The sequence below is a fragment of the Neofelis nebulosa genome, chromosome 16, assembly GCF_028018385.1.
Source record: "Neofelis nebulosa isolate mNeoNeb1 chromosome 16, mNeoNeb1.pri, whole genome shotgun sequence".
Lineage (NCBI taxonomy): Eukaryota > Metazoa > Chordata > Mammalia > Carnivora > Felidae > Neofelis > Neofelis nebulosa.
In genome coordinates this window covers 3,318,506-3,340,141 of record NC_080797.1, presented here as the reverse complement: position 1 = coordinate 3,340,141, position 21,636 = coordinate 3,318,506, and the positions used below count along the sequence as shown (strand labels likewise).

The following is a 21,636-nucleotide window of genomic DNA, read 5'->3' as shown; positions in this document are numbered from 1 at the left end:
TCTGCTTCTGCTGTACGTTGTTTTGTTATTTTTGCTGCCTATACCATCGCGACCTGAGACGCTGGTTACGCTTCATTTAGATGTCTGTCCACCTTCAGCCTTCCCCACTCAGGGTTTGATTTTTTTCTCTCTCTTTCTAATAACGATTCCTCCCTAGTTGTGAGTGTTCTCGAAGCCTTTCTGAAACCTCACCCTGCCATCGGAGTCACCTGGGCAACTTACTGAAACAGGGAATTTCAATCCCAACCCCCTGAAAATGATCCCGTAAGGGAGGGGCCCTGGGGGACACGTTTTTTATAAGGTTCCCCAGGTGAAGCCGTTATGCACACGGCTTGAGCGTCAAGGTTGATTAGGCACATAAAGCCTCCGAAGCCGGGCTGTTATTCCCACCCCCCCCCCACCCCTCCCCCCAAAGATCTGGCCTTGTAAGGCAAAATAAGGGTGACTGGATTTAGGGCCCTGTAAGGGTTGGGGAAGCAGCGGGGCAGGAGCAGAGTTACTAATAACTCTGTGGGCCGTTACTGCAACGTTATTGTATCAAGTGTTTAAAACACCAGGCAAATGGTCACTTTCTTTTTTTTGTTTGTTTTGTTTTGTTTTCTAGATCGTGAGGACCAGTCAATTCTTTGCACGTAAGTAAATTTCAAACGTTTGGACTTGTTTTCGATTCTGTTGGAAACTAAAGCAATTGGGGGAGGGGGTGGGGGGTGCAGAGTAGTAATTTTAAGAATTTGACGTAAACCTTGGCAGTTACCATTTTAAGACTAAGATGATGTGAGTTGTGTAAATTGGGGGTTCACTGGCCGTCAAACCAGGCCTTTCCCACGCTTCTCAGCGTTGATCTGTGACACTTCGGGCTTGAGTTTATATGTGCGCCTGTTGGGCTACTGGACATTTTACCCGGTGAACATTACCGACGGTCGTGGGCCTTGTGTGCTGAGTGCTAGAGAGTCGAAATTGGACGAAGCCGTATCCACAGCAGGACACCATTAGATCTGCTTAGAAAAGGATTGTTAGGAAGACCGGACTGGCTGCGGTGTGGATGGCAGATGGACTGGAAGACCGGTGGGGAGGCTGTTGGGAGTTGCAGGTGAGAGGCAGTGACCTCAGGCAGAGGTGTGACCGCATCCGGAGCCGAGCAAGGAGACCCGCTCAGTGAGGAGGGGGAGTTAGTGAAAGGGTCCTCACAGCCTCAGTGGGGTCATTTGCTGTGCTGTGCACCTGAATGTGGAGCTCAGGAGAGGGCTGCTCCAGGCGCCGAGACCTGACCCATCCGCACAGCCCTGTAAAAGGAGGGGAGCGAAGGCCGGGTGTGGAGCCTTGAGGAAAAGTACATTCAGGGGTCGGGCGGAGGTCAGCAAGGCTGAGGGGGCAGAGTGAGCCCCACGGAGACAGGTGCATCGGGTGTGACCAGGGCCAAGAGAGAGGCCGGGCCAGGTGCACTTGAATGATGGGGAAGTGGAAACGTTAAAACCGAAAGCCTCTGGTGTAGGCCTGCTCTCCGAAACAGAGTGAAGGCTGGTGGGCAAGTCAGCGGTGGAGAGTTCTCTGTGCGAGAGAGTAAATGCTGATGAGAGACCTGGGGGGCTGGAAATCCAGGAGGTTCTCCTCGGACGGCTTCTCTTCTATGAAGCGGCAAGTCCGGGATCTAATGCGGGGACAGCGGTCGGAGCAGCTGACACGGGTCTGTGGGTTGCATACGTTTTCTCCTGGCGGGGCTTAGCCTTTGGGTTCTACAAGTTAGCTTTTCCTGAACAGCAAACCACCCTGAAACTTGACGGCTTAAAATACCCTTCCCAGCAACTGGGTCGGGCTCCTCCGGGTGGATCTGGGTCAGGCCGAGCAGCCCAGCTGGGCTGGCCCTGCACCTGTGCAGATGTCGGTGGGGGGGGGGGGGGGGGGGGGGTGGCGCTTGTGGCCGAGTGCTCTGCTCTTACCTCTGCATCCCCTCTCGTTCTCCAGCGGGCCGACCCGGGCTTTTCACGGGGTGGCAAGGTTCCGGGAGTAGCAGATGGGCGCATTGTTCAAGTGCCTGCTTGCGTCCTGTGTGCTGCCTTCCCACTCCCATGTGAGACATGCGGCCCAGGCCAGAGTCAGGGTGGGAGACGACAGGGAGCAGAGAGAACGAGGCGCGAGACAGTCGGGGCCCTTGTTGTGGACCATCTACCAGCAGAGCGCCGGACTCGAACCAGGTCCAGTCCGTCAAAAGGGGAGAGATGGCCGGTTCGGCCAGTGGGGACCAGTGGAGCCAGAGAATCGAGAATATTGGCAGGAGAAGCTACCTCCGTGGACAGTGGGACAGCGGCACAGGGGAGGGGGTAGCTGGGAGGAAGCAGAGCGGTCGGGCGCGAGCGCTGGGGTCCGGAGAGATCGAAGATTAACGTTCGGGATACTGGTGTGTGCACAGGAAGGGCGGGCGGTGTGGCCACAGGCGTGAGTAGCTGGGGAGGGAGGAGGGGTCCCAGGGGCCGGGGCGTGGGATGTCACACGCACACATCATGGAGCGTGTAGCGCCAGCCATTCATAACGCGGCATGATTTCACCTAGAGGGTGTCCTTCGTCCCAAGATCGTCTCCCTCCCAGTTTTTTGGGAATAAAGAGTGCTTTCTTTTTTGAAACAAGACTGGAGGTTTTTGTTTTTAATGACCTTACTGGGGGAGATAAATCTGATGCTGTGACCTCAGAGAGGAGGGGTGGGGCAGGGCGGGGGCTTTGTCTGGAAACAGCATCATGGTAAGTGAGGAGGATGCCACTGACTTTCTTCCAGACGTGGGTCTGGGGCAGGGTTGGGGGGGCGGGGAGACCAGGGTGGTCCTCCCCTGAGAGGGCTGCCTGGGAGTGGTTGGGGATGGCGGGGGGTGGGGGGGGGGAACTAGGGCATTGAGGAAACCAGCCGGAGGAGGGAGCAGAGCACTCAGCAGAGCACTCGAGGAAGAGGTGGGCAGTGTGGGTGACTTGCTTCCTCTGGAATGGGGGTCCCAGAGTGTGCAGAGGAAAGGGGGGAGCAGAAAATAAGGGGGTTTGGGAGCAGGAGAAAGCGCGAGCAGACCTAAGCGACCAGAGGAGCCAACGTCTTGGGCGTGAACCCCTAGACTCCGTCTCTGGGGGGCGGGCGGCGGGGTGGCAGAAGGGGGAGGGGACTTGGGTCTCTGCAGGCGGTGGCCACGGCTGGTACGTACTGGCTTCCGGTGGATTCTTAGCTCAGGTGGGCAGGTGCCCACCGGGTTAGTTTCTAGACCCTGTTCCTTCTCATGATCCCTGGCGGCGGCTTGAAGAAGCCCGGTGCTGGCTGCACCAGGGTGGTCCAGCGCAGCCTCCAGGTGTGGAGGAAGGCAGGTGAGAAATGCACCAGGCAGTTTTCAAGGATTTGGTGTTACCGCAGCGTATGGTGTGAAGTAGAGAACGGATAGCAGCTTGAACTCAACATACTGCAAAATTGACCTTCGTGCCTGTGTGGACGGGATGCGTCGCCCAGCGTCCTTACTTGTCTCATCAGCTTTTAGGACTCTAGGCCCCAAGATCTTACAGTGTCCCCTCCTTCTCTCAGGCCCCCGTTTCTAGTCACGTTGTTGGACATTTCTGTCTTGTCCTAGCCGGTCCCACACCTAATATCTGGCCCGTTTTAGTGGATCCTGGCTGACTTCTGTGCCTTCCCTCCAGAGAGGAAACATGCCCAAATTGGGGCACTTGAGTGGCTCAGACGGTTATTTCAGCTCTGGTCATGATCTTACGGTTCATGGGTTCGAGCCCCTGAGTCTGGCTCTGCACTGACAGCACAGATTCTCTCTCTCTCTCTCTCTCTCTCTCTGCCCCTCCCCTGCTCTCACTTTCTGTCTCTCAAATAAATAAAAAAAGAACTTAAAAAAAAAAAAGCAGGAACATGCAAAATTGGAACCCCCCTACACAGTAAGGTCCAACCCACATTGATTTTTCTCTCATCGGACCCTGTTTTTTGTATATACTGCAGTTCTTGTCTACTTATTTCTGTCCTGTGTATCTTGTTTTGCAATTTTTTAAGGTAGGAACCCTGACTTACCGTGACTGCTTTTTAATAATCCCTGAGAACCTGGCATGGTGTTCTGAACATAGTATCTACTTAGGAAATAGGTAAAATTTCAAACAAAAGAATGAAATCTCTTAATGAAGGAGGAACCAAGACAACGGACTAAAGAACAGATTAAGAACTTTTAGGAACTGGTGATCCTATATGTTTTCAAAGGAAAAAACCTTTCTGGCATCATTTTTAAGAGGCATTTTACTTTGAAACTTAAAACTCCTATGGATGTAGAATGGTGTATTGCCCCCATGAACCCATCACCCAGCTTCAGTGATCTTAATTTTTTTTTTTTTTAATGTTTATTTTTGAGAGACAGAGCGTAAGTGAGGAGGGGCAGACAGAGAGGGAGACACAGAATCGGAAGCAGGCTCCAGGCTCTGAGCTGTCAGCACAGGGCCCGATGCGGGGCTCGAACCCACGGACCATGAGATCATGACCTGAGCTGAGGTCGGAAGCTTAGCTAACTGAGCCACCCAGGCCCCCCTCAATGATTTTAAAATGTTTACCACATTTCCTTCATTTTTTCCCTTTTTTAAACTTTTGCTGATGCATTTCTGCCAGTTTTTGTGTTTAAAAAATTCAAACCTATAAAGTGGAAAGAACGATGCCTTAAATGGCTATATACCTTTCACTCTGAATTCTCTGCGCACACAAACAACTTTTATGAGTAACCATTTTATGAGTCAGTTGCAGACCTCCTGACACCTTGAGATACCTCAGCAGGTGTCTCCCAAGGACGAGGGTGTTCCCACGGGACCGCAGACCGCTAACTCGCTTAGACCAACGTCAGTTCCATCCTGTCTACTGCAGAATCTGTGTTTGATTTTCTGTGCTATTTCTCAACCTATTTTTTGTAACTTTTAAAATCGATGATCCTGTCGAGGCTCACTCCTTGCGTTAGTTAGGTCTCTTCAATTCAGTATTTTGGAATAGTCTCACTTTTCTTGCTTTTTTTTTTTTCCTCCATTGGCTTGTATTCTCCAAAAAAGCCAGTTACTTAGAACCTGATCTGCAAGCGTCTTTTAAAGATTATCCATTGCAGGGGGCGCCTGGGTGGCGCAGTCGGTTAAGCGTCCGACTTCAGCCAGGTCACGATCTCGCGGTCTGTGAGTTCGAGCCCCGCGTCGGGCTCTGGGCTGATGGCTCGGAGCCTGGAGCCTGTTTCGGATTCTGTGTCTCCCTCTCTCTCTGCCCCTCCCCCGTTCATGCTCTGTCTCTCTCTGTCCCAAAAATAAATAAAAAACATTAAAAAAAAAAAATTAAAAAAAAAAAAAAAAGATTATCCATTGCAGGGGCCCCTGGGTGCCTCAGTCGATTAAGCAGCCAACTCTGTGATTCTCACAGTTAGTGAGACTGAGCCCCACGTCAGGCTCTGCGCTGACAGCACAGAGCCTGCTTGGGATTCTCTCTCTGCCTCTTTCTCTCTCTCTCTCTCTCTCTCTCTCTCTCTCTCTCAAAATAAATAAATACACTTAAAAAAAAATCTTTAGGGGCACCTGGGTGAGTGTCCGACTCTCAATTTTAGCTCAGAAATTCCGCACGGTTTGTGAGTTTGAGCCCCACATCAGGTTCCATGCTGACAGCTCAGAGTCTGCATGGGATTCTCTCTCTCTGCCCCTCCCCTGCTCGTGTGCTCTCTCTCTCTCTCTCAAAATAAATAAATTTAAAACTTTAAAAAAAGAAAACGGTTATCCATCGCAATGCAATTTTGACACGGATTACCCAGGGTGCACTCCCCCACACAGGGCCCTCACTGCAGACACCAGCCTTAGGGGGTCCCAGGCTACCTGTACCTCTGACCAGCTGGCTATATATTTGGGGGTTGCTACCCCCTTGGATTTGACTTCACTAGGATGACAAATCAGAGCCAACCAAGAGAAGAGACCGCGAGGGTGAAGTCTTGGAAGGTCCCCAATGTAAATCTTCGTCTCCTCTGGCTTCCCCCCCCCCCCAGCATGTTGTCATTGCTTATCCCCAACCAGGAAGCTCACCCAAGCTTTAGAGCCCAGAATTTTGGGGTTTCATTAGTAGGCACGATTGATTGAATCGTTGGCCATGCGATTGAATTCAGTCTCCAGCCCCTCTCCCCTCCCAGGATGTTGGGCTGGTTTCACATGGCTCACATGCCCAAAGTTATAACCATTTGCTTGGTCTTCCAATTATGGCCAGTGCCCGTCCTGGAACACCGTGAGTCACCTCATTAGCACAAGCTCTCTGGGCCCACCATGAATGACAGAGACTTTCCAAGGACTCACCAGGAGACAGAGACCAGGCTGATTGTCTATTGTGTAGCATCTGTTAATAGTCACACAGGAATCTAGGCATCGGAACCCCACCAGATGTGTAGGAGAGGTGAGCTACAGCCTGCTTGTGGGCCAGCGAAGAAGAGAATCCGTGTGTCGTCTGTCTGCAGTGTCGGGATGGCAACCCCATGAACAGTAAGCAGGGAGCCAGGTGCGAGACCTCTCCTCCTTGACTGGGTGGTTTGGGAGCTTGGATGACCATGTTTGACGAGGCTTTGTGTAATGTCTGGAAGCAGGAGACACTCGGGATGACTGCTGTAGACTTAATGAAAGCTTGGCGAACGCTAATTTACTTTTGTCACCCAGCGTGCCCTCTGTGGGCACTTGTAATTAGTATCATTTTAGACTCGTTTGTCATCAATTAATAGGTTTGGATTTAGGAGCTGAGGCTCCTAGTCTGGTTTTCTCTTCTTGAGCACAGAGTAGCCATCGGCAAGTACCTTCTCTTTTCTTCTAACTTTTCCAAGCATCTTATTGTGGATATTTCCAAACCTAAAGCAAAATGGGAAGAATTTTGAATCCAGGATCCTAGACCTACCACCTAGATTCTACCAGTAATATTTTACTGTATTCTGTGATACATTGACCTGCTCAACCTTCTGTCCATGCATCAATCCATTTTCTTGTTTGTGTTGAGAGGAGATTTTTCCTTTCCCACCTCGCGTCCAGCACCCGGGGATTGCAAATTAATTGGCCGTAGAGTAACAGGAGAAAAGACTTCTATATTCTGTACTAAACTTGACGGAAAAGGAGGACAAGGGCTTCAAGGAGAGAGCATGAAGGATTCTGTCGGGCTTCATGATGCTAACAGCTGAATTTGCACTTCTTGGTCTGTCTTTTTCCAATCCAGAGACTCCCTGGGATGATGGTCAGTGGCAGGTGTATTTTCAGGAGGCTCTGCTTAAGGTTAGATCCTGTTTCCTTCTGTGGCTGCTGATTAGAAATAAAGCAATTTTTATGCCACTTTGATGGGCTATCAGTCCCTTCCTTTGATTTATCTCAAGTTCAAGTGTAGATATCCGCACACTTCCCCTGAAACACCGCAGTGTAGGTAACGCTAACTAAAGCCCAATATTTATATCTTTATCTTTGGAGACATGATTTGCACATGATGAAATACACGAGGCTTAAATCTGCTTCTGCTGAGTTATTCGTATCGTCTGAACCTCTGTCAAGATGGAGAACGTTACTGTCGCCCTGGAAGAAAGTTCCCTGGCAAATCCCCACCCCCACCTCTTTCAGCCTCTTTCAGGCTTCCTTTGTTCTTGGATACCACTGGTTGTGATATTTAATAACCCGTTTCTTGTTCATATCTACTATAAGCTACATTGTGACTTGAGAAATATAAAAATGGGAAACAATGTATCTCAGATCTGAGAGGCTAGGAGATGTTCCGTAGCATGTTCTGTGGTGCCTTTGAGTGTCCACCACGTAAAGAAGTCCAAGGGCGTGTAACTGGCATCCTTTCAAATTTAGCACCCAGCCAAGCTGGTTAAGTTTCCTACGTGAGAGTAACTAGTCAATTTTACGTAATAGTTATTTTATATTGAGTCCTTCTGTGTACATAGTATCCCAGAGAAAAACACAAGTGGAAGCAACATTTTTTTTTTTTATCTACTACCTAGGTGGTTTGATAGCCACTCTTTAACCTTTACTGTTTTAATCATTTACTCTGAACTTACTTTTCCACCAAAAGGATGAACATCTTAACTTCCCCTTTGGCCTCATCTGCCTACAACCACCTGGCCAGCCTTTTTCTGTGCGGACTCAGGCCGGGCATTGTGGGCTCCCAGTTAAGCGTCTACCCCCCGTGTGCTCATTGTTCTCACGTCCTGCCATGTTCCGTAGTAAAGACACTCAGGGTCTCCTTTATCCTGAGAAAGCCATGTACTTGGATCCCACGTAATTGGAGGTGAGATCCTATCAAGAGTGTTTCATCAACATGACTCTCTTCTCATTAGAATTAAAATTCACACTGCAGCCACGTGAGTGAGGAAATGATTCTGCCCTCTAAGCTCCGTTTTTAGAGAGTAATTTGTTTACATTTATGACTTCCTAACTGCTGGTTAACTCAAGTTTTTCTCCTTTTACGTGTATTTGGCAACGTAACCATTATAAAACTGTGGTTGCTCAACACTAGCCTTCCATCAGGATGTGATGAGACTTTTTTCTTTTTTTTTTTCCTAAAGACTTTTTTTTTTTTATAACTTTTTTTAACATTTATTTCTTTTAGAGAGAGAGAGACACACACACACACACATTGAGAGCAGGGGAGGGGCAGAGAGAGAGGGGGAGACAGAATCCGAAGCAGGCTCCAGGCTCTGAATTGTCAGCACAGAGCCCGACGTGGGGCTCGAACCCACAGACTGTGAGATCATGACCTGAGCCGAAGTCGAACGCTTAACCGACTGAGCCACCCAGGCACCCTGACTTTTTTCTTACTGTTAAGGAATTTCATGTGTCCTATACAAATACACTAGGTGGTGCTGACCGAGCCCGCCTAGATTTAAAACAATTAGTTCTTGCCTAGGAGTAACCTGTGTTAAGAATTTAAGATCAGCAAATTGGTAGAATTGATTAAATAGCTAAAACCCCAAAATTCAGTCAACTGATCTTTGACAGAGGCTCGCAGGTAACATCATGGGGCAGAGAGAGGCCCTTTAATAAACGGTGCTGGACAACTGGACAGCCACATGTGAAAAAAAAAATGTAGACACAGCCTTTACACCCTTCGCAGAATGAACTAGAAAACGGATCATAGACCTAAACGTAAAACCCAAACTATAAAACTCGTATACGACAGGAGGAAATGTGGAGGCCCCTGGCTCTGGTGATGCTTTTTCTGATATTTAAAGACGTGACCCATGTCTAGTCCTTCAGACTAAAGACATGACCCGTGAAAGGAACAATAAGCTGGACTTCATTAATATTAAAGAAGCTTCTGCTCTCGAAAGGACAACGTCAAGAGAATGAAAACGTGAGCTAAAGACTGGGAGAAAATATTTTCAAAAGGCACGTCGGGTAAAGGACTGTTACCCAAGATGTACCAGAAATATGTAAAATAAGAAAACAAACAACCTCATTAAAAAATGGTGCAGAGACCTCAGCACATGACGTGGATGGCGAAGGAGTGCACGAAAAGATGCCCCACGTCACATACTAGCCGCACACACCCGCTAGAACGGCCAGAGTCTGTGGCGGCGACAACGCCAAATGCTGGCGAGGGCGTGGAGTGACAGGAACGGTCATTCGTCTCTGGTGGGAAAGCGAAACGGCGCAGCTTTGGAAGGCAGTGTGGTGGTTTCTTGCAAAGCCAGGCGTACTCAGCAGGATCCACCGGGCACACGCCTTAGCGTTTCCCCATCGGAATAAAACTTAGGTCTGCACGAAAACCTGCATCGTACACAATCACCCAAACTAGGACACAACCAGGATGCCCTCCAGCAGGTGAATGGATAAAGTGGTCCATCCAGACACTGGAATGTGATCCAGCACTAAAAAAGAAATGAGCTCTCAAGCCACAAAAAGACACCGAGGAACCCCAGATGCGTATTAGTAAGTGAAAGCAGCCACTCCGAGAAGTTCCAACTATATGACATTCTGGAAAAGGCAAAAGCATGGAGACAGTGAGTAGATGAGCGGGTGCCGGGGGTGTGGGAAGGGAGGGGCGATGACTACAGGCAGAGCACAGAGGAACTTGATCGTCCTTTGCATGATATTCTAGTAGTAGGTACGAGTCATCACGTGTTTGTTCAAACCCATAGAATGTACCACAAACACCTGGAGTGGAGTGAACCTTAACGTAAACTATGAACTTTGGGTGATTACGATGTCCCGTTTCAGTGATGTTGATAATAGAGGGGACTATGTGTGTGTGGGCACAGGGGTATATGGGAAATTTCTGCCTTTCTCAATTTTGTTGTAAGTCTAAAACTGCTTTAAAAACAAAAATTAAAAAACCCCCACACATCTAAGGCGACAGTGCGGTATACACTTGAAAAGCCATTGTGTTGCAGTGGAAGTCTGGTATTCTCTCTTGTCTCCCGTGAACTAGCTCCACGACCCCACAGCCAGCTTCTCTGGACCACAGTGTGCTCTTTGTGCACTCTTTAGAAGATCCTTTGTCTTAGAAATGCTCAAGTCTTAAAACTGTGGGGAGTTTTGGATTATTGTAGGTGCATCTCAATGGGAGCTAAATTATGGGGGAAAGAAGTATGCAAATCAGCTTGTGAATGGAAGTTTAAAATGTTCTTGGCAAATACGCCAGGAAAGGGCACTAGCCTCTTTGCAAGTGTTAGCGCCATTAATCTTTGCAGTAGCCCCGTTAGCCCCAATTACGTGTCCCGTTATCCTCAGCTGACCCTGCCTGGTGTTAGCGCGATGGAGGACCTGAACTCAAGCCCTTCTTCCTTTTTTTCTTTAAAGTATATTTATTTTGAGAAAGAGAGCAAGCCAGGGAGGGGCAGAGAGAAAGAGAGAATCCCATGCAGACTCTGAGCTGTCAGCACGGAGCCTGATGTGGGGCTCGAACTCATGAACCATGAGATCATGACCTGAGCCGAAAGCAAGAGTCAGATGGTTAACCAACTGAGCCACCCAGGGACCCCGAACCCAAGCCCTTCTTGACCATAAAACCTCTGCTCTTGCTAATAAGCTGCTTTCTAACAGAACAGAGCTTTGGAACTACAGGAAAACATCAGCTAGTGTGTGGGCGGTGGGGGGGTGGGGGGGGAGGTACATGTGTTGTTGGTTTTCAGATGGAGGTCATCTGAAGCAAGAATTTCAGGCACAGGGTGTTTTTGAAACTAGATTGGATTTGATGTCACAAACATCCAGAGAGAATAAACACAGAAGCAGTTAAGATCTGGGGGAGGAGTCTCTCGCTGGAGAAATGTATCCGTGGTCCAGAAGGAACTCCAAGAAAGAACCCACAATGGATCACGTGTTCGTGGTCCATCCCCCTGCTTCTCAGTACTGTTGGTTTTGACATTGTGTTTTGGATGGCACGCCTCTTTGAGAAGCCAGTGAAAGCCACAGACCTCTCTAGAACACTCGAACACCTCCAGCCTAGAGGCACCCCGGGTCTTATGTGTCCCGATGTCCTGCGCAGGACACAGGGCACCCCCCTCCCCCCAGCAGTCTCCTGGCTGTGCCGCGTGTGTCGTTGGCCTCGTACTTGCACCCCGTGGGCCGGCAGCGAAGCCTGTGGCATCTCCAGGGTAGGGCTGCTTCGTCGGTACATACCGTTCATGGGTGGAAATGAGGTCAGATCCTCGTGTCTGTGCTCCTCGCTCTTTGAGGTCGTGTTCTGTGCTCTCCTCCCTGAGGACTCTCCTGACTCCTCTGACTTCCGTCACATCTTCACTTGTGTTCAAGCCGCTTTTATTCCTCCGCTTCTGGCCGGGACAAAGGTGCCGCTCGTTCCCCTTTATAAAAAGTTGTTTCCAAGAATTCTGTGCTGTGGATCCTGCCTCCTCTTTCACATACACATTCGGGTTCCTTTTTTTCTCTTTTTCATACTTCTGTGGATACCCTGGTCTTCATCGTTGCTGTTAGCACTCTTGCCACTGAGGGAGACCCCTTTCGGCCGGGGCAGCGCTAGGCTCCTTCCGTGCACTTAACCGGAGCTAGAAAGGGGTAGACAGGATTTGAACGTAGGGTAGGTCATTTTCATACCGTAAGCCACATTCTTAACCATTACGCTAGCGTTATAGAGTCATAAAATAATTCGGAGTCCAGAAACTCAAGGTACTTTGTGAACGGTGGGTGAAGGGTGCACAGTAATGGGTGATGTTCACGGGATACAAGTTATGTGCCTTAGATGAACTGTATTTTTTCTTCACAGCAAGTCTTCCATGTGAGAAGCTACCGTCCACATTTGAAAATTTTTTTAATTCTATTTATTTTGAGAGAGAGAGACAGCAGGGGAGGGGCAGAGAGAGGGAGAGAAAGAATGAGGAAGAATCCCAAGCAGGCTCCGCACTGTCAGCGTGGAGCCCGACGCGGGGCTTGAACTCGTGAACCGCAAGATCGTGACCTGAGCTGAAAGCAAGAGTCCAGTGCTTACCCGAGTGAGCCTCCCAGGCGCCCCGCTACTGTCCACATTTTAAGACAGGGAATAGAAGGTTCCCCACCTCCCCTCTTGGGAACTCAGTAGTGAGGTATTGGAATACATTCGTCTTTGCAGTGATAGTTTCTATGTCAGAGTTACCTTAGACCCGAAGTAGAAAAAATGTGGCAGAGTTTATATAAGCAGTTGAGAGGCACAGCCCGGGGAGTGTGACCAGGAAGGAACAAAATGCTTTAAGGACACACCGAAGCCTGTCCAATAGAGAGGAGTTTGTGGAGAAACCACAGAGGCAAGACTTAGCTGAAAAGGAACAATCATAAGTATTTTCGAGACAAGTAATGATCACTCTAAATGAGAGGCTCATTTCTGGGCGTAAGAGAAAAGTTATTTGTTTGAAAACAGCCGCCAGCATCATGATTAGCCTTGAAGCACTAAGTATTTTAAACAAAGTTAACCAAACAGAGAAAACCACTATCCTAGCTATTGAGCAATTGTGCTTGAATAAAATCCAGATTCTTTGCCGTGACTTGGGGCACCCCCCCGACCCCCGTCCCTGCTGCATCCGGAGCCCCCGCGGTTCTCTGCCTCGCTGGTTGCCTCAGCTCCTACACCAGCCCCGTTCCTGGCAAAGATACTCCTTTGTGTTTGGGTCTCCATCCCCCCGCCCCAAACATGGCGCCCCCGGATTTCACTGGTCTGTTCTCCCCCATTTTGGAGGCTCCCCCAACCATTGAGTCTCCAGGAAAGTGTCCTCTGCTCCTCTCTGCCTCCTCCCCAACCCCAGCTGCCTCCTTGTTGCCCTCATGGCGTCCCTCATGTCTTACGCTTCTCTTATTTGTTTTTTTGTGGTTTATTTTACGTCTTTGCCCCTGAACTTGAGCTCCCCGAGGACGCAGACTTTGTTCACCGCTCTAGCTCTTGCCCTTAGAAGAATGCCTAGCCTGGGTGGCTCAGTCGGTTAAGCGTCCGACTTCGGCTCAGGTCATGATCTTGAGGTTTGTGAGTTTGAGCCCCGTGTCGGGCTCTGTGCTGACAGCTTGGAGCCTGGAGCCTGCTTCGGATTCTGTGTCTCCCTCTCTCTCTCCTCCTCCCCCACTTGTGCTCTGTCTCTCCATCAAAATTAAATTAAAAATGTAAAAAAAAAAAACAATTGGGGCGCCTGGGTGGCGCAGTTGGTTAAGCGTCCGACTTCAGCCAGGTCACGATCTCGCGGTCCGTGAGTTCGAGCCCCGCGTCAGGCTCTGGGCTGATGGCTCGGAGCCTGGAGCCTGTTTCCGATTCTGTGTCTCCCTCTCTCTCTGCCCCTCCCCCGTTCATGCTCTGTCTCTCTCTGTCCCAAAAAAAATAAATAAAAAAATGTTGAAAAAAAAAATTAAAAAAAAAAAAAAAAAAACAATTAAAAAAAAAAGAAGAAGAATGCCCAGTACACAGGGGTTGATTTGTATTTATTGAATGAGTGAATTAAAATGTATTACCTTATCCAGGTGCCAGCGGTAGCCAGGTAGAAGGTAAAGGACGTTAATAGCAGGAATAAAAAATATAAAAGGGAGGCTAGGAATAAACTTAAAACATGTGCAGGACCTGTATTCATTTATTCATTGGTATTTACGGAGCCCCTACTGTGCTGGGCACCAGGATTTCAAAAATGTAGAAGACCAACACAGTCCTTGATAGTTGCGAGCATAGAAAACACAAAATTTACCCGAGAGACAGAACACCTTTTCCCATTAAAAAAAAAAAAGTATGTTAATGTTACTTAATTCAAAATTCTGTCTCTTGTTTTTTTATTTATTGGGCAAGAAATGAGTGAGGTGTGACAAAACAATTATCTGAAGTTTATCTGAAAGAATAAACTTCAGAGACAACTTGATTTTTTTTTTTTAAGTGTATTTATTTTGAGAGAGAAAGTGAGAGCAGGGGAAGGACAGACAGAGAGAATCCCAAGCAGACTCCACACTATCAGCGCAGAGCCCGACGTGGGGCTCGAACCTACAAACTGTGAGATTATGACCCAAGCCTAAGTTGGGGCGTTTAACCAACCGAGACCCCCCGGTGCTCCCAGTTCCTCCACTTTACAAATGGTGGCATGGAGGCCCGGAGGAGACCGTTTCCTTCCTCAAAGCCATACAACTAGTTGGTCAGTGGGGCTCCCTTTACCCAGAGCCTCTTCAGTTGAGATTGTAGGTGTCTGGGTGCAGAGAAAATAATGCAGCCAGTAAACCCACTGACATACTTAAGTTGTGGACAAAAATAGTGCAATTCAGAGCACACTTTCCAGAAAGGGTCGGAGCTTGTTAGAAAAATTAGACTTCCAAGGCTTGGGTTGGGTACAACGGGTTTAGAGGATTATTAGTCGGCCATGTGTGTATTAACATTTTGGGGTTTCAGGAGGGTTTTTTTTTAAGTTTGTTTATTTTGAGAGAGAGCAGGGGAAGGGCAGAGAGAGGGAGAGAGAAGAGAGAGAAAGGATCCCAAGCAGGTTCCACGCTGTCAGCTTAAAGCCCAGTGTGGGGCTCAAATTCATCAACCGTGAGATCATGACCTGAGCTGAAACCACAAGTCAGATACTTAACCGACTGAGCCCCCCAGGTGCCCTGGTTTTTTCTTTTTTTGTTTTTTTTCCCCCTGAGGCTTTTTTTTTTTTTTACATCTAATTAGATAATGAAATTTTTTGTTTTATTTATCTTTTTATACAGTTTACCAGTGATTTAAGAATCACTGGGGCTTTTTGGGGTGTGTGTGTGTTTTTAGAGTTTAATTTTTTTATTTTGAGAGAGAGAAAGAACATGAGCAGGGGAAGGCCAGAGAGAGGGAGTGAGAAAATCCCAAGCAGGCTCCACACTGTCAGTGGAGAACCCAACATGGGTCTCGAACTCACAAACCGTGAAATCATGACCTGAGCTGATATCAAGAGTAGGGATGCTTAACCAACCTAGCCACCAGGCGCCCCCAAAATTTCTACTTCAATCCAAATTGAGATTTTTATCGATTGTGAAGATAGGTTTACTTTGATCCGATCTTAGGGACCCTTTGATATTTGAACAGGAAGTCCAGAACTCAGGTAGCACTGTGTGTCCAGAAGCTTCCCTGAATTTCAAGATCAGTACTTGAGTAGAAATCAAAAGCAGCCTTTGAAACGTGCCAGCCTTGTTTTAAAATGTAAAGCATACAAAGTGGTGGCATCTGTCCCGGTTCATCACAAAATTAATTCACGGTGTTCGTTCACTGTCTCTACACCTTGCATAGCGGCTGTGGGTCAGCACTGCACGAGGTTCCGTGGATTAAAAAAAACTAACACGAATAAACACAAATGCACAGTAAACAGACACACATGCACGGGGTCCTGCCCTTTGCCCCAGGAGCCCAGGATGCGAGGCCGGCAGGTGGCTGAGGAGATGTGACAAAATATGTACAAGGTGCTGTGGCTGTAGGAACACTCGTGCGCTCCTTTGGGGGAAGAGCGAGAAAACCTTGCCTGGACCTGAGCAGCAAGGGGCAGCCCAGAGGTCTTCAGCTCCTTCAGATTAAATCCCCAGCGGTGGATGGGTTTCTGGTGCTGAGGAATGTTTTCATGACCTCTTACGATAAATGCTGCTTCTCTGGTGGAACCCCCAAACTCCTTGAAAAAAAAAACAAACACAGCACTCTGAACATTTCCCTGTGTCTCAATGGCATCTCCAGGGGGTGGAAAAAGTGTGTGGTAATTTAATATCATTTAAAAATAATAACAATTTTCTGACTTCTGCCGATCGGTTTTTATCCTACATCCCCTTTATTTCCTACCAATTCTTGTTCCAACTCCGTTTAATTTTGTTAATTACAACTTTGGAAGGTGGACGCCCTGCTTTCTTTAAGACAGCCTGTGTTACTGTTTCTTTCAGGGGTGAATCAGGTGCTGGGAAGACAGAAAATACTAAGAAAGTCATTCAGTACCTTGCTCATGTCGCTTCTTCGCACAAAGGACGGAAGGACCATAATATTCCTGTAAGTTTTCGTTCCGTTGTTCATTTAATGCCTCGGTTTATTCTTTTACGATTGCAGAAACCAGAATAAGGAAGCACAGGTACTCAGTGTCCTGCTGGAACTGACCACCCCCTTGTCTCCACGGCTCCCACCCAGAAACTTCCTCTGCTCAGGAGGGAATTGTAGTACCTAGGTTTTCTAACAGGCCAACCAGAATTACGATTCCGGCTTGAAGCCTGATTTCTTGCAAAGCTTTGGGAGGAATGGTTAACGATCGAAGAGCAGTGTTTTGAAGATTGCCTATTTCCACCAAAAGATGGTCCTCAAGGGTCTTTAGCTGTCTTTTCTGAGCATGGACACAGGCTGTTGCCACTGGCCATAGAAGCTTGAGACGAGGATGGAAATTTGGGGGCAGTCGATGATAGAAAAGGGGTACAAATAAAAGGGGGTCAGTGATCCTGAATCTGCCCAAGTGGCAGCTGATCCCTGAGGAACGCCAGCCAGATCCGCTGTCACAGCTCTGAGATGGACGGTCACGTGGTGCTTTAGATGTGGCTCACCGCTTAGGGAAAGGCCCAGACTCGCTAACGTTTGCGTTTATCTGTTTGTAACAAACAGCAGGAATCGCCAAAACCAGTGAAGCATCAGGCAAGTGCTTTTGTTTATGCTTCTTAGTCTTGAATGTTTGCGCTAATTTCTGTCTCTAGATCGAGTCTCTATTAGAAACAAATACCGGGAGTTGTGAGTGAAATTTACCGCAAAAAAGAAAATTTGATTTTGAAAATGTGTTGCTTAGAGACATCATCTTTTGCGAGCAGCAGCATGCCCTTTGGCTTTAAATGTGTTTTCGAGACGAGTTTGAATATTTCTTTACCCTTTTTATCATGACATTGAATCACCTGCTGATGAAGCCTTGAACCCTCAGGGTTTCGTGTGTCAAATGCCAGATGGAACGATTTCAATTTTTCTTTAAATACACAGAAGCCTCGCTTTGGGCCATACGTTAAATTTTTGAGTTTGGGGCTGCAACTCTAAAGTTGTACCTTTTTGGATTTACACATTTCTAATAAAGTTTTTTATGGCCCGTATGTATTTTAAGCTGAGGGCCTTGTTGATATATGTAAAGTTATCCTTTGTTTATCCAGGGCAAGTGGTGGAGGAGTGTTATTCTTACTGGTTATCGAATGCTCCCCCCTTCAGGCTCCACAGAGCACAGCCATAGACAGAGCCTTTCCTGCTACCCTGGAGGAGAGGGACATCTGTCCTGGACTTGACCCTTTCCCTGGCACTGGATGGCTTCGGTCTGGCTGTCTGCCACAAGACAATGAAACAGAGCTAATACGAAGCAGGAAAGGATAATGTTCTAGAAATGACTTACTAATATAAAGAAATTCTTAAGTGTCTATAGGAATAGTCCTATAGATAAGATTTTCAGAAACCCTCCTAAAAATTCTCAAGATGTTCTCAGACAGCAAAGCTGTGCTGACTAAGGCCCTATGACGTTCTGTCTTCTCCTTCAGCTGTAGAGAGCAGATCATTCGTACAAATAGGAAGGGTTCACGGAATCACTGTTGTCCTAGAGGACATTTAAAGGCTCTTTTGCCGACTACAGAAGGAACCTCTAGACCAGAAATTAGCTTTTCTCTGTGTCTTTGAGGTACTCGCTAAAATGACCTGTTAATGTGCACTTGGGTCACTAGTGAATTAGCATTAAATAACTACTGTACAGATCGGGGTTTTCCAAATTCCACCATGGAATCCGTACACCATTACTGTTAACATTTTGTTTCGATGTCATTTTAAACCACAGAATGGATCGCTGTTGTGTGAGTAGCATGCCTACCCCTGGACTGTACTTTGGGTCGGCTCCATCGACAGGGGGCACGTTTTCCCAAAGACGGGCAGCGACAGCTTCTCTGGCCATGCCTCCCTCCCTCCGTCATTGATTTGCATGTCCTGCTGCATGAACTCACTCTGCACAGATCTCTGGGGCTGCTTTTCCCATGTTTATTGTAATAGTAGTCTAGTCCAGTGGGGGCTGTGCTTGTGTTTCTAGAAGACTGAGAAGAACACTGGTCCTCGGTTTTTCCTCCCAGCCCACTTGAGGACTAGGAGATGCTGGTGGGCGGCAGTGACCCTGCAGAGGGTCCCGTCGAGAAATGACTTCTTTGCCCACAGTCGCTCCCCCTTCCCGGGGACCCCCTCACCCCATTTTGAGAATGACTGCCAGCAAGCAGTCTGTACTTTGCAAGGTGTTTCATTTGGTTTGACATCCCTGGTTTGTGAATTTACATTGAACGTTACAGGCAAAACTTAGGCACCCAGGAACCATTTGTATACATTTCTAGCCTTTTGTCACTAGACACAGTATGTGTTGTAAGAACAAGGGAGGGGAAGGCGTTTCGAGGCTCCTGATTTGAGGAGTCCTTTATTTGTCTCTCTCTCTCTGCTCATTCCTTGTTTTTTTTAACAGCTTCATCAAAATTTAATTCACACGCCATAAACTTCACACATTCATACAGTTCGGCGTTGTTGTTTTCACTGCACTGAGTTACACAGTTATCCCTGCAGTCAACTTGAGCGCGTTTTCATCCCCCCAAAAAGAAAGCCATTTGGAATCACCTTCCATTTCCTCCCAGTCCCCAGAAATCATCAACATACTTTCTGTCTCTGCGAATCTGTCTGTCATGCATAGGATACATGAACCGAATCCTGGCATCCTTTCCCTTTGCATGATGTTTGCACGGTTTATCCGTGTCGTAGCGTGTACAAATACTCCATCCCTCTCCTTGGCCGAACAGTATTCCCTTACGGTAGGTAGGTCCCACTGTGTTTATCCATCCATCTGTTGGCAGACATTTTGGATTGTTTCCACTTGGGGGCCATCTTGGACAATGCCCCAGGAACATTTGTGCGTAGCGTTTGTGTGGACCTGTGTCTCCCATTCTCTTGGCCAGGCACCTGGGTGTGGGCCAGCTGGGTTACCGTAGTATTCGGTTTAACGCTTGAAGGAACCGCCCTCCATTCCCACCAGCAGTGCATGAGGGTGCCCCCATCTCCTCGCCAGCACATGTCCATGTCTGTTTCAGCCATCCGGGCAGGCTTTTGTGCTTACCTTTAAAACTTAATCATTATTGTGGAAATAGGAATAGAAACCACTTTTTAGAATTCGGGCCACAGCGGTTAAGCAGTAAACGTGAAGTGTTTACCTGCAAGCTTTGGATACACTTTTTATGACCAAGTTCAAATCCTACTTGGCTTTGTGCCCAGCCAGCTGGAGGCAGTCTGTGTGCTGGGCTCCCTCACCATAGGTCGCTGTTACCCTCAAGCTGGCACAGCGTTCAGTGCTACGCCAGAGCCTGTATCTAGGGCAGAGTTAAACACCAGTCAGTGATTTCTAAAACCTAACCGTCCCCGAAGAAGGACCCCTCCAGGCCAGCCCGCCTGCCCCTCCAACTAGCGAGTCCCCCACCTCTGGATGGCAGCTTCCAGATGACTTCCTGTCTGCTGCTCTGAACGGCCTCAAACTGAGAGGATGGTGACAGCAGGCCCAAGTGCAGAAAGTCGAGCCTGCCAGTTGAGACGAAGTCTGGTTCTCAGCGTGACGTCGAGCTGTTGCCACCCATGTTCAGCCCTCTTGTGGGCCCTGGGACACCTACATCTGTACCCAGTCAGGCCCGCAAAGCCCAGCACGACCCCAGCCTTGCTGGCTCAACTAGAGTTTTCAAAGGGCTCTCTATTTTTTTTTTTTTTTTACCAACTTCAAACTCCTCCTCTATCATATCATAGGTAGATATTAATATACCATATAATAAACAGAAGGGTATAGTTTTCATCATGATTGGTAGACCTTTAAAGCATCATAGAATTAATTCTAAATACTTAAAACTGTAAAAACAATTTCAGTAGCTAATGCTGATTAGTTTCCCCTACATTCCCAAAGGCCTTTCTCATTATCATATAGAATAATCGAAACCAGGGCCACTGCTTCTCCAATTCTGGTGGAAGGGTTAGCACTTAGTCACTGTCCCCTGATGGTTTATAACCGGCTTCATAATTTGGTTGAGAGAGGTTAGCGCCATTTAATCAAAATGTGAAATTGCACAGCACAGAAATGATCAAATTCAGCGGTAATTTCTTAATTTAAGACCCTTTTTGTGTGCTTTACGATGACAGTTTTGTGTTCAAGCTTTTTGTGATTCATTGAGGAATTACTGAGAGCTTTGCTTGGTCCCATTGATGTCACCAGCCCATTAGGAGAAAAGTAATACCACAACCCTGCTAATAACATAGTGACCCCAACAGCAGAGACACAGAAGCGGCCCAGTCGGCAGGTTCTATGGAGACAGTGCAGACCCTTCACCCGATTCTTCCTGCCAACTTTGGCTCAGCACCATCCCCTCCCGAATGCTGCTAGAATATTTCGGGACCTCTGATGCCACAGTCATTCAGCAAACACTCCCGGAGCATCCTTTTGACCTGACACTGAGCTAGGTTCAGGGGATACAGCCAGTTTATTAAAAGCCAGCAGGAGAAAGGATGGAATCCGTAAATCACACACATGAGCACACCCACATGCACTCACACACAGAGAAAAGACTCCTTGTAGCCACATCTAGGGAGTATTAAAATGGGATATGCAAATACTTTACCTCCAAGTTAGGAAAACATTTGAAAGGTGAAATGTCACTGAAATTATTTTTATTAGGATTTGGCGGGATGATAGTGTGTAATTCTAAGGAATCTATATTCTGTCTAGTTCCTAGATCTAAGTAGCAATAGATCTTCAGTGCAAAGGTAGTGCCCCACTTAGGAAAATTCAGTGTTTTTCTGACGGTTTCTACATTCTGATCACAGGCTGAGTGAGGCAAGAAGCATTCTAGAGCCTGATTTTTGCAGAGCTCGTACACCCAGGGCTTTGCAAGATGCCAGCTGTGGGCACAGTGATGTGGGCGACTGCTGACCAGGGGAAGGGCACTTGTTAAATTACAGAACGATGCCCCTTAATGATGCCTCTCAGTTGTTAAAAATGGTTGCCGGGATACCACGTTTAAGAACCCTGGGAAGCCTATAATGTTTAGGAAGCTTTACAGCAGAAATGTGAAGTCCATAACCTGGGAGACTAACGCTACAGGGAGCATATTATCAAATGCCAGGAAAGGAAGTTCATCCCGCAGGTCTTAACGGGACTGGTTCCTGCCTGGTTTCAGTTGAACACCATTGCAGACTGCACTCAACACCTG

The 21,636-nt window shown here is 47.7% G+C and overlaps 1 protein-coding gene across 8 annotated transcripts in view; it reads left to right on the top strand.

The window, feature by feature from the left end:
* The window catches only part of MYH10 (myosin heavy chain 10), a 132,184-nt gene that overhangs the window by 31,653 nt on the left and 78,895 nt on the right, over positions 1–21,636 (top strand). For 3 of the 8 annotated variants that reach the window (XM_058703100.1, XM_058703104.1, XM_058703106.1), the window contains exons 4-6: positions 605–632; positions 16,312–16,414; positions 17,012–17,041. In XM_058703100.1, coding sequence (XP_058559083.1) covers positions 605–632; positions 16,312–16,414; positions 17,012–17,041 — 161 coding nt within the window. Of the gene's footprint in view, positions 1–604; positions 633–16,311; positions 16,415–17,011; positions 17,049–21,636 lie in introns of all 8 variants that reach the window. The other 5 variants (XM_058703102.1, XM_058703105.1, XM_058703103.1 and 2 more) reach the window with 3 other exon arrangements.